Consider the following 13,552-nt stretch of genomic DNA (forward strand, 5'->3'; position numbering starts at 1 on the left):
TTATGCAGGTGCTAAGTCTGCGATAGATTATATTTACTTGTTTTATACGGAAATTTAAACTGCCTTCTTTGTTTTATTTTTACATTTTTTTACTTAAAGTTTCTTTAGACTCTCTCTCTCTCTCTCTCTCTCTCTCTCTCTCTATATATATATATATATATATATATATATATATATATATATATATATATATATATATATATATATATAAGCCTGAAGAATCCTAGAGTGGATGAAACGCAGAATATTCAGTGGAGCTTAATCGCCATATATATTTTATAACTTACTAACTAACTCTACCTACGTATTGAGCACTTTTGAAGTAAATACTTACAGTTTACGCATAAATTTATAGTTTCGTATATTAATTTTATGTGAGTAAATTAAGAAGTTATATATATATATATATATATATATATATATATATATATAGAGAGAGAGAGAGAGAGAGAGAGAGAGTGAGAGAGAGAGAGGGAGAGAGAGAGTCTAAAGAAGCTAAGAGAGCGAGAAAGACTAGTCTATACTCAATCATGAACGATTTTTGTTTATTAATGATTACATTTTTTGGCTTCTTATTTTTCAATTGCATAACATGTGTCCACATAACCATGAATAGATATCCACGTAAAGTACATGAATCCTCACAACGTAACGTGACATAGTTGTAAACATACTGTCTTCTCAATACATTTCTCGCTCTAAAAAATAATCTATTTATAGTGCAAGTTTTATTACGCCTACTTCGAACAAGACATTGGTTGAACAATTGACACGCCTAATCTTAATCGCACCCTATATACACTGCTGCTCTTTCAAAATAAGTCAACGTACGGGATTCTATTGCGTTAGATTCGCTTACATAATATATTCGGATTTATATTTATAAGAACGTATTTGTAAAAGTGTCAAAAAAGAAAATCGTCAATTGGAGATCTAATTTCTTTTTACGAAGACAATTCAATTTTGGCGCCAAAAAATGGTTTCTTCGTTTGTGAATCCGTGTTTGCTTCTTCTACTCGTCTTGCAAACTTTTCAACTGAGTTATCAGATGGGAACGAATTATACTCATCGACTTTACATTGACAATGATGAACGTTATCATCTTTCATGGAAATTTGACGACAAGGACATCGAATTTGAAGTTATTGTCAACACAACCGGTTATGTCGGCTTTGGCTTCTTTCGAGACGGAACCTTACAGAATTTTGACGTTGTTATTGGCGAGATGAAAAATGACGAATATTCACTTGAGGTGAGTCTAAACAGTTTTACATGTCCCCTTCGACGTCTAGAAGAGAGTTTCCTCTTGTTAAGTTTATATAAAGAAACTTTAACAACTACACGTTCAAATTTCAATACAATTAGCGTGAACCTTGCTTTCCCGTTACATTTGTGTTCAATTGATTTCATTTAATGCATGTATATATATGTGTGTATATGTATGTGTCTGAAATGGAACACATACATCAAATCCGTTGCCAGGGCCGCTAGAAAAATGGTAGGATCCTTCTATCGATCCAGTAGATATCTCACTGCTGATGCAATTCTCTATCTATATAAGAGCCAGGTACGTCCAAGGATGGCGGACTGTTGCCACATATGGGCAGGAGCTGCCGGAAAGGACTTGATAGAGTTCAAAATAGACTTCGTAGCCTCGTAGGAGATGTCCTTTTCTCTTCCCTGTAACCTCTTTTTCACAGAAGAGATGTTGCGAGTTTGTCTCTGCTTTATCGTTATTTTCATTGCAAGTGCTCTCCCCTCGCCAAACTTTCATCAGAAACACTCGTTTAGCTGTAAAGAAAATCAATAATTCCCCCCACTCTTTATCTGTGCCTAAACCTAAACGTAGATTCCATGAGCAAATATTCGTTTTCCAGCTTTCCAGGTGACTACAATATGGCTTGTCTTTAAGTCCAACGTAAACAAGTTCTTGGTGAGCTGTTCCACTTAAGTTAACAAATTTACCGAATTTCCATTATTAACGATTACTATATTGACAATTGACTAAAGTTCACTCTTTAACCTTTATTCTCGAGTGGTGTCTGCGCCTTGATAAATGGTAATGCCTATGTAAATATATATATATATATTGCATTTAATATACACACATATATTATATCTATATTTCATGATTAAAAATGCTAACTAATGATATATTTATATGCTAACTATAAAAAATACTATTATATTATTAGAAATGCTAACTAATTATATATACATATATCACTATTAAATATATTGAATATATATATATATAATGATTGCATATTATATATATGTATATTATATATATATTAGTATATACATTATATATATTAGTATATACATTATATATATTAGTATATGCATTATATATACACCATTAGTTGTATATGTATCATTGGTTACATATGAGATGCAACCTGTGTATATTAGAATCTTACCATATACTAATATCAAAAGAAAAATGATTAAACAAAAGACTAGCTGTAATCCACGGGTGTTTGCACAGAAAGAGATAGTTAATTTCACGCACTAGAGCAGATTGGGAAAAAATGCAAGGGAGGTAATCCTAGATATAAAAAATGATACCACGAGAGTGACCTTCCCTGCATCGGGTAATATAATACGAATTCAAACACCAAGCAAAAAAAAACAATATTAAAATAAACACGCATAAATATAGGAATAAAATTATATAAAATTATATGATAACTGGAAAAAAACAAGTAGGAGAAAAAAAGGGAAAATTAAAACAAAAATAAATAATTAATAAATAAAAATAAAAATACGAAAGTACGGGTTAAAACGGAAAACTATCTTTACATTACACCGAAAGATGGAGGAAGTGAGGAAGCATGGCTGTGGAAATCCTTTTACCAGAATACGATGTCCAGCATGTTAAAAATCTAATGGATAAACATCTGAAGAAGTTGGTGGGAACAGGGTATTTTTATGGAAACATAAATCGTAAAATTGCCGACTCATCAATAAAACAGCTGTAATGGAAAAAAATCCAGGAAATAAACGAAGGTTATAAAAAGAAAACGTGAGTCTTTGAATTTTCAACAAAATTTTGCAATATATACATATATATATATATATATATATATATATATATATATATATATATATATATACGTTTTATTTTATATTACCGTTTTAGTTACATATGTTTCGATTGCCGGACCATATTTACGATCCAGCAGCCTCGTCACACCTTACAGAAATGACTATATATATATATATATATATATATATATATATATATATATATATATATATATATCATTAGTGTGTTTTTCCACTAGCTAAAGGATTATTTAATTCATACTCATAAATTCTTATTTATTTTTTTATAAAGTAAGTCTTACACGTATTTTGTTGAACAACAGGCCACCACTAATGACTCATCAGAAACAAATGTATGTTCTTGAAAAATCTGCTGTGAATTTTTCATATAGGAGATAAGAAAAAAAATTTTGAACAAAAACTGTTGGTAAAAAGAAATTATGATTTTGAAAGTCTGCAATAATATAAATTCAACAGAAAACATTTATTTTAATGTTTTATGGGCATCCACACACACACACACACACACACACACACACACGCGCGCGCACACACAATAAAGATAATAATTAAATTTAAAAAAAACACATGGGGGATGCCTTATGTCGTCATATGAGATTAAATATTTAAAGGATACAGTGATTCCAAGAGAAAAACTGTATATTCATATGGATGAAGCCACCAAAACTTGCTGTGTTCCTTACATACTTAGTTTATTATTTGCAGATATTATCTGTTTTTATCTTGTGATACTTTTTGAATGAATTCATTTATTTACACGTAAGTGCGTTTTTACCTAAATTCGAGTTGGGAATGATTTTCCCTTTTTGCCAATTTGGTACGCCCAAATAGGGAGCGGCATATATATATTGTTTAAAATATAATTATCCACTGACACGTGTTTCGTCGTCTACGACTCATCAGAGTGGCTTAATCTAGCGAGATTCGAAATCGGTACCCCCATGGAAAAAAGCCAAAACTGCTACCATTAGTTTATCATTTGATATTTTCATTTTAATTTTGTTTTGTTTCTTTTCCAATTATTAGAATCAGTTAAATATTCAGAACGCGTTTAGGTCGGTTTTTACGTTCTTGTCAAATATCAGGTTGGTGCAAAAATAATGCCGTTTTTAACGTTCAACTTCAAATCAAAAAACGACATTATTTTTGCACCAACTTAATATTTCGTGTTTGAAAATGGATTTGGAGAAACCATTCCAAAACTAATATCTCTCACGAAGTGACATGTCTTTTTGACTGGCTGTTTCTTAAGTGTCATCCAACGCTTGGTTTGCTTGGGGTCAGGTTGGGCTCATTCAGATGTATGATTGTGAGTAGGTGGGTAATGGTTTGATTTTTTTTTATTAGTCGTCTCGCTTATGTGTGGAGGTGCGAGTGTGTGTGTGTTTTCATGTGGTTACTTTGTTTCATAAGTGTTTTCGTCTATATTTGTGTGTGCGTTCGAGTGCGCGTGAGAGTGCACGTGTGTGTACAGAGAGCGCGTGCGTGTTAGAGTGTGCCTGTTTGTATAGGTTTGTATACGTATAGATATGTTCTCATATATTTGGATAAATATCATAAACACACGCGAACATACACCCAACACACAGCACGTTATTACTATTTCTGTTTTAATTGTTATTTTATTCATATTTTTTCCCATGCCATTAAGTATAAATAGATCAACGTTATTTGTTATTGTGTTAGTGGCTGCACTCGTTTGAATCTGCATTATTGTATAAAACTCTGTGGACCGTCCTTGCTTGAAAGTCGTATTTCTGTCCGGTTTTTTTGTTTGTTTGTTTGTTTTGTTTAGTTTTCACAACTTTAATAATGTGTACAAAAGTACAGTTTCATAAATTAATTTTCATACTGAAAACGAACCTATACACACTTTCATCCCAGCGTGATTTCTCTGCAAAACTATGCGTTCAAAAGAAATGTACATTGAATGAGTACCTTCATATGCATATTACATTAAAGAACATCTTTTTTAATAGTTAACTCTATGTTATTAATTGTTTGTTGTTATAGAATTGTTTTAATCAGTCTATTTATAAATATTATTTTAAGTTGATTCATTTATTTTATTTTTAATTTAATTATATTTAATTTATTTCATTTATTAATAGCTGACAACAGTTGCATTTAAAATCGGAAGTAAGCTTATTTATTTAAGCCATGAGAGTTATTTCCCGTTTAAGCTATGAAAGTTACTTCGCGTTTGATTTACATAGACCAGGATGGGTGCGTTTTATGCTTCGCTAAATCCAATATGTCATCACTTTTCGTAATAAATTACGATATTCGGTGTATCTTATATAATATGTGACTAATCTCCCCGCCCGACAGTATATATATATATATATATATATATATATATATATATATATATATATATATATATAGCAATATATATATATATATATATATAGCAAGTCATTATTCAAGCACGTCTGACTGAACAGATAAGTGGTGAGGTTAAGCGATGTTTTTGCGGTGCCACCCGGATTTAGGATTAATGATAGGGTTAAGAAAGTTTTGTGTTTACACCCTGATTTAGACTTTATGGTAGAATTAAGGGAGTTCTTTTATCGTTTTGTTAAGTTTTTCGGGCTATTTTCTTAAAACTTTGTTGTTTTATTATGTTTTAAAATTCTTATTTAATAGTTAGACATTAGCTCAGAAATCGATGATCATTTTACATTAACTCTTATGCAAAACTGATCCAAAATTCTAAATATTTATTTACCCAAATTTTTCAGGGTGCTCGCACTTATTCCCATAAAAAACCCCGTAAAATTTCTATTTTTTTTTTTTTTTTTTTTTTGTCAAATGTTTCATAGAACTTCTTTTCCAGTCCACACTAAATTACCTATTATCTTTTTTTTACATGGAGTTCACCACTTATCAAGCCCCAATGGCCACTCGGTGATAAGGGTTATTTGTGTACAGTAATCAAAGGGATAGTGTAGCAATAGTATTGGAGAATTGGTAAGGTGTCATTACTTGGGGGGGGGGGCGGTTCATCAGGAATTTGTCTTGGACTTGAAGGCATCCAGGAAGACGGGAGGGAAACAGGCAAGCAGAACAGCGTTCCACAGGCGTGCAGTTCTAAGAAAGAAGCTTTGTTGATGGAATCTACGTTTTTATTTAGGCACAGATAAGGAGTGGGTAAAACTATTGACGGTGGTTTCAGCTAGTCGGGTGTTTTTTGAAAAAGATTGGCGAGGGGGGACCAGAGAATGGAGCTCAGACGAGCACTTGCCATGGAAATAACGTTCAGTTCTCTGTTCATATCTCTTCATGTCGCACATTTTGCTAGCATTCTTTGTTCTCTAGGACAGTTTTAATTGCCTTTCTTTTCAATCTGTACTTTCATTCATTTATTTGAATTTCTCTGTCTTTCGCGCACCTAATTGTCCTCTCGGACCTGTTTCAAGCAGGTTCACATCCTTTCTTAATTTTCTTTTGTTCTTTTCCACCTTGATTCATTTCTATTCTGGCGTTCACCTCTTTTTAAACACTGCTATAATCAAATTATTTGGTTTTTGTGTGATCTTGCATTTCATATTTTTCATTGCTTCATTTTCTTTTTCTACCTGCACTTTCAGAGTTTCTCTGTTTAGTTTTTTAAACATGATCCCATCACTTCTTTTTCCTTCCACCATAATCTCTTTCCATCATTCAAACGCCCCCTCTCACTTCCTCAATTTCTTCCAGTACGTCATCATCATTTTCCTCATTATTACTAATTATCTCGTCCTTAGTTCCCTCTCCATTTCCAGCCACTTCATCCGTATGTCACACTACATTCTTTGTCCTTTCCTTATCAATCTGTACATCTCCTTAATTTGCCGTGTCATTCTCCATTTCTCTTGCGTTTATCTGTCTTTTTGTAGCATCCAATTCCAGCTGTGATAACTATTCATTCTTCCGCATTGCTCTGCCTGATCGCACACATGCTGTTCTGTTAATTCAAACGTTTCTTGTTCTTCCCATTCTCTAAACATAGTTTTCTGTAGCCCCTAATTGGTTTCCATTTTCATCATAAGGATTACTTCTGAAGAAGCACTCCATAATAACCTGGTTAATCTCTTTAGTCCACTCCATTCTAACAGGTGCAAGTTAACAGCTGGGGTCTCGCTGTTGTTCCAAGATACACGTGCCGGGCGTAAGCCCTTCACTTTGAATTCCAATCCGATTCACGGTATTATTCTCAATCCTTTAGTTTGTCATTTCATCCGTGAGAGGTTTAGTGAATTTTAGGTTATACAATCACCGATGTTTTGTTTTTTCGAGACACCATCTCTAGTAGTTTGAAATCAAAGTTTTCCTTCCTCTATGTGGTTGGTCTTACGACTGCCGAGAACCTATTATTATTATTATTATTATTATTATTATTATTATTATTAATATTATTATTATTATTAATATTATTGTTGTTGTTATTGTTATTGTTATTGCTATTATTATTGTTATTGGTATTGTTATTGTTATTATTATTATTATTATTATTAATGTTATTATTATTATTCACTAGAAGTTTTCGCACAAACTATCATCAAAGATTTCTCTTTGAAAACAACTTGTGGTGTGCCCTTGAGTCTGAGTGACAACACGTCTCCTCAGATTTCCAGTACTTTCAACCTCTTTCGAGAACCTATGCAAATTAATTTGCATCATCGTAAAAGCCGCCTGCCATTGATTTACCGTTGGCAGCGACCATTGGTTTTCATTGGAATTTTAGTGGCAAAAAAACTCCCCACGGTCCTAATCACCTTTGCACTCATCCAGTTGTTGGGAGATTCTATTTATAAACGATGCTGCTAGGAACTGACGAATCAAATTAATTCACGTTCTGCTACCAACAAATCAGAAACCAGAATTGCTCCTTAAAAATAAAACCTTTTCTTTAGGAACCTTGCATATGTTTTTTTTTTTTTTTCGTGTCAACACGGGAAGGATCTTTTGCTCTTTGGCTGCAAAAATGATAAAGTCCGGAACCTGAACAAAAGAACTGTCTAGTGAGAACCAGTCACCTCCAGGACTTGTATAGAACAACTAACCATCGGAAACTGTTCTCAAGAGGATATTTAGTTATTGCTTTCTCTCCTCTTTCTTTCCATCCTCCTTGACCATCCTGTATTATTTACTATGGTGCTAGTTTAATTTTTCTTCATGTTTTCCATGTGTCTGTCCAGCGCTTGTAGCTCATGTGCATTAGTCTCCGTACTTCAATGGTTTTCAATGGTTTTCCTTAATATTTCTGCTGTTTTCGTTATTGTTATCCGTTGTATCTTCTTAGCAACCCCTCTGATTCCAATCTCTCCCATTCTTTTCTCAAAGTTTTTATTATTATTGCTCCTAATGCCTCTACTATTATTGGCGTTGTTTTGATTTTCTTCATCTTTCATATCCCTTTTAACTCTCTGTCTAGTTGTGCGATTTTGTTCTTCTTCTGTTTCTTTGAAAATAACACTGCGGTCTTCTAGATCTACGATCTGGCAAGACATTTCCTTCTTGTTAACTATTATGCCGTCCGGTCTCCTTGCTTGAGTGTGTTTATTTGTTTATACATCCACGTTCCATAGGATTTTGCGACTTTTATTTCATGCCGGTTTGTGCATATTGCCATTCGTTCAAGATGCAGTTGTTTGTATAATTCCTAGTGTACTGCTTTCCCTACTTAATCGTGTCTATTCTTATTAGACTGAGAAGAAAGTTCTTGCAGAATTTTTAATTTTGATATCAAACGATGTATTTTCAAACAAGTTTTCGTTATAATATTTTTACTTTATATATCATTTTAAAGAGCGTTTTTCGCTAATCGTATAAATTACAATCGTTTTAAATCAACTATGTCCTCTTTTCAAAACGTTGAATACAAGATGGAAAAAAAGCAAATTCGCAAAATTATCTTATTTTAATTTAAGCCAGAGTTGCATTAAAAGAAAGTCATGTTGACTGTTTGGTGGTCGGCGACCGATCTCATTCATAACAGCTTTTTTTTTGTTTTGTTTTAATGTATTTCATCCATTTATTAACAGTGCCTTAATGGAAATCATTAAGGCACTGTCAACAAATGGATGAAATGTATTAGAAACTTCACTGACAATACCCAGCATTAGTCAACAGAAAAGGCCTAATTCTCCTCCACGACAAGGCCTGACTGCACGTTGTTGAACCGACCCTGCAGAAGTTGAACGAATTGGGCTACGAAACTCTGTCCCATCCGCCATACTTTCCAGACCTCTCACTTCCGACTACCATTTTTTTCAAATATCTCGACAACTTTTTGCGTGATACATGCTTTAAAAACCTAAGCGATATCAAAAACACCTTCAGCGACTTCATCGCCACCAGAACGTTTTATGTTACTGGCATAAATAAACGTGTTTGACATTAGCAAAAGGGTGTCGATTCTGGTGGTGCTTATTTCAATCAATGAAGTTTTGTTTGAACCGTGATATGTTAATCTGAATTGAAAAGTGAAAAACCGCAAGAACTTTCTTGTCAACCTCATGTATTCTTTTGGGCCTTCTTTTTTTTCTTCTTCTTCTTCTTCTTCTTCTTCTTCTCCTCCTCCTCGCCCTTCTTCTGTATTATTATTATTATTATTATTATTATTATTATTATTATTATTATTATTATTATTATTTTATCCCTTATGGTAATTTAACCAGAACTATCATAATTTTGTTAATGGAACTTTGATAAAAGACGCTTCTCAAAAGTTAAATAAGCCCCCAATAAAATCTAACGTTTTCCTGTGTAAATGTACCTATTTACTATGCCTCCCCACGGGACAGAGTTAGACACCAGGGTCGTTTTTTAACGTGGAGAAAAGGTACAAAAATAAAAATTGTCTCAGTCGTGAAGGATTTTTCCTCCACCGAAAGAGAACAAGAAAATGAAGTGCAGCATCTGAAGAACAGATACTACACTTTGATCTTGTTTATATATTTTATTGAGAAAGAAAAAATTGAACATAAAAAACGTACAAAAAATTCAATTCAACAAAATTAGGCACAAGGCCCTACAAGAAATTGGGAGGGGGAGGGTACAGGGTCTTTTTGACTATGTAACAGATGAGACTTTGAAGTCTTACTCTTGACTGGCAACATTTACCAAAATACCTCAATCACTCTGTGGATTCTAATCTAACTAATAACCCCAGCGTTCAATGTAAAATTTAACTATGTACAATTTGTATATTCATTTCTGTATGTTGTGTGTGCATTTTTTTTTTTTTTGTGTGTGTGCGTGTGTGTGTGTGTGTGTATGTGTGAGAAAATAAAGTTCGATTTCATTAGAAAGAGTTCTTGAATTAATTGGCATAAAATGTTCGTGGAGTGGGAAAAAACTAATGAAAATGTTCATTTCAAAAATAAGGAAAAAACTACTAATGTGTTGTTAGTAAGACCTCCCTGTACTATTCTATGTGGCTAGATCCCCCACTGTTTTCCGGGGAACCGAAAACAAGCAGAGCATCCCTAATGGGGTTTGGGGAAATCGCCTTAATGGAGGTGGGAGAAAATAAAGCAACGGGTGGAGGGGGTAGGAAGGTGACCTCTGAGTAGGGGGATGGCCGGGGGCATCAGAAAATAAAGATGAGGAGCAGGGGGGTTGGGCAGACTCAGAGGTTCTCTAATACCAAAAAATAAAATCAGGAACAGGATCTCATTTGTACCACCAGTCAAGAGTTACTTTACTGAACTTATAATGCTAACCTAGGCGGGATGGGTTCCGTAGGACCCAGCACCGCCCATGCCATGCCTAAGGAGGGAACACGTATTGAAACTTGGCTCCTCGACGGATGCACAAACTAGTGCTGTGCACCCACCTCTTGTCAAATTCCACTCTAGGCAACCTCTTCCAATCGCATCTGATCTTTACTTTAAGCAAATGTTTAAAGTAAACGATCAGATCCCGATCAGGAACAGATGTCCCTTCGTGGACCAACTTGAGGCGTGTGATCCAAATGGTCATGCGCGCTACTGCTAGGATCGCCAGGAAAACCAAACTTTCCTCCCTGGGGAACGGCGGCTCCATGTTGTACACAAAAGTTCCTACGTCGAGATCGAGCAGACACTCGGCATCGATGCGAGCTGTTACCCCCTCGACGTACCTTAATAGGGGCTGTATCCGGCTGCAACTAAAAAACGCGTGCTCGATTGTTTCGGGCTCGCGTTCGTCACAGCACGGACAGAAGCGGCTGGTATGTTCTTTATACCGGAAAAGTACGTCGAAGAGGGGCAGCGCATTTCGGACCAGTCGCCAAGTCAGGGAGAATTCCGAGTTATTCAGAATCTCCCGTCCCGGCGCCCAACACCATTGAGAACGGACAACCTCCATCGACCATCCCATCCGCCTACAAAGTGGATCCTTCGCGGTCCCCTCCACTAAATCCCGATACAGTTTCTTTGATCTTGACCAAAATGTAGTTCACAAACACAAAGCAGACAGATATAAGAACATATCTTATTATTATACATATTCACATATAATTATTATATATTTAGAAAATTTATTTTACCAGGATTATCATGGTTTTGCTAATGGGACCTTGGTGAAAGACGCTGTTCAAAACTGGATTTTGGTGTCAGCTGAGCAGGCGAACAATCAAACCAAAATGGTATTTAAGCGACAACTAATCACAAACGATGTGAATGATATGGACATTACGGTAAGCAGATGTTTTTGTTGTTTTTTTTTTTCGATTTATTCACGTTTGAAAATTATCGCTTAATATTTCTTGATATTTAATGAGCTTAAATAAACATCCTCTTGTTGGATATTGACCGGGCAATGCTGAAAGGTGTGCTGATCGACGATTATTATGATTAGTAAAGCAAAAACGTTTTGTCAGCTAAAATATGTTTTAGAATAATAAAAAAATGTAGAATATATTTTTTTTACGTTTATTATTAACTTGATGTTTACTTGATAGACGGAATTTAAACTACCGATAATATAAACAAAGATACGTGACAAACATCCAGCAAGGATCTTTACGCTGCGTGTAGTAATGGCGTAATGGGAAAGATAGGTTTTGAGATACAACAGTTGAGTTACTAGTGAGAAGAGTTCGATACGCAACGCATTAGCAGACGAGCGGGGTTTTGGACAGTGACGCCCGTGGAAGTCAGAAGAGGGCGACTTATCAAGATGTAGTCATATACAAAGCTTGCCAACTCTGAAAAGGAACCCACAAGAATAAATGAAATATCCATATATACAGGGTGGAACGATAAATTTGTCGCCCTAAAGAAAACAATACAACAGCATTATTTTAAAACTTTTATTGAAAAAAATCCATTCAAGTAACTTGATTATGTAGTAGAGCTGACATCTATCTAATGTAGCAGCTTCAGCCTCAGTCACCAACTCGATAGGGGTCCGGGGCTGGGTGTATGCTTTTTTCCACAAGTGCCGATGAGAGTTCGGCAAATACTCGGCGGATGGCAGCGATCAGACTTGCTTTTGTATTGTGAGAGGTCATGTTGGTGATGTTCTCGACGTATGACCAAACGAAGTAATCCAGCAGGTTAAGCAGGCGACCAGTGAGAGAAGCCAAGCCTGGGTCTCTTTTGACATGTGGGCCGGTACCGAGTCCTGCTGCAAACCCAAGGGTCTGCCAGCGGCCACTTGATTGCACCAAAGGATCACCACACTCTTCAGCACATCCAGGTACACTTGGGTATCGACTTCTAAGATATGAGGTGGCATAATATGGCGCTCACTTGAAATTACACCAAAGACCATAACCGTGGCCAGAAACTTTGTTTTCATCACTCTTGGCACGTCCCTATTATTCGTGTCAATCCCAGGGTGCATTTTCAGGGTGAGGTAATGGCCCTGTTGTCATAACTTGGATCGGTAGAGAGCATGAGTTGTACAGCGGTGCATCTCCGATCTCGCTCCCTGAGCATTGTGTCACTTTCAGACATGATAGAAAGTCCCTATCCCTCTTGAGATTTGTACATAACTGGTCAACTAGGAGATGATCTGCAATAAAAAAAAATCGGTTTTCATCAAACGGAAATAAAATCATGTTCGATAAACTCTTAATTTATGTATACACACATCAATATAAAATAGAGAACATTAGATAATCATAGATTACAACACGGTTAAGACGATCGTAAATGCTATATGTACTGTTATAAATGTACACTAGATGAATAACATATCCAAAAACGTTTAACACTCATAAGTACACAAAGACTCGATACATATATACACTGACAATATTGGTATACACTCAAATCTGATTACATTGCACTCTTAATATTATATACTTTGGATTGATCACGTTATTATTTTTTTTAAAGCATGTTAAGATGTTTATATAATGAGTCCATCTAATACTTATAATTCGTTAGTTTTTGACATTGAAGTGATATTTTTACCTCCCTCCATTAAGTGGCTACATGTCTTGTCTGGAGCGATTTTCTTTACAACAATCAACAAATTATTATCTTTCCTTTAAATAATT

The 13,552-nt window shown here is 34.9% G+C and overlaps 1 protein-coding gene across 1 annotated transcript in view; it reads left to right on the plus strand.

Annotated features, from left to right (window-relative positions):
- Positions 1-730: 730 nt before the first annotated feature.
- The window catches only part of LOC145296733 (DBH-like monooxygenase protein 1), a 71,546-nt gene continuing 58,724 nt past the window's right edge, over positions 731-13,552 (plus strand). Inside the window, exons 1-2 of the mRNA XM_080142754.1 lie at positions 731-1,252; positions 11,594-11,740. Coding sequence (XP_079998880.1) covers positions 977-1,252; positions 11,594-11,740 — 423 coding nt within the window. The 5' untranslated portion in view covers positions 731-976. The remainder of the gene's footprint in view (positions 1,253-11,593; positions 11,741-13,552) is intronic.

The sequence above is a fragment of the Euprymna scolopes genome, chromosome 17 (assembly GCF_053919585.1).
Source record: "Euprymna scolopes isolate OS-2025 chromosome 17, ASM5391958v1, whole genome shotgun sequence".
NCBI lineage: Eukaryota > Metazoa > Mollusca > Cephalopoda > Sepiida > Sepiolidae > Euprymna > Euprymna scolopes.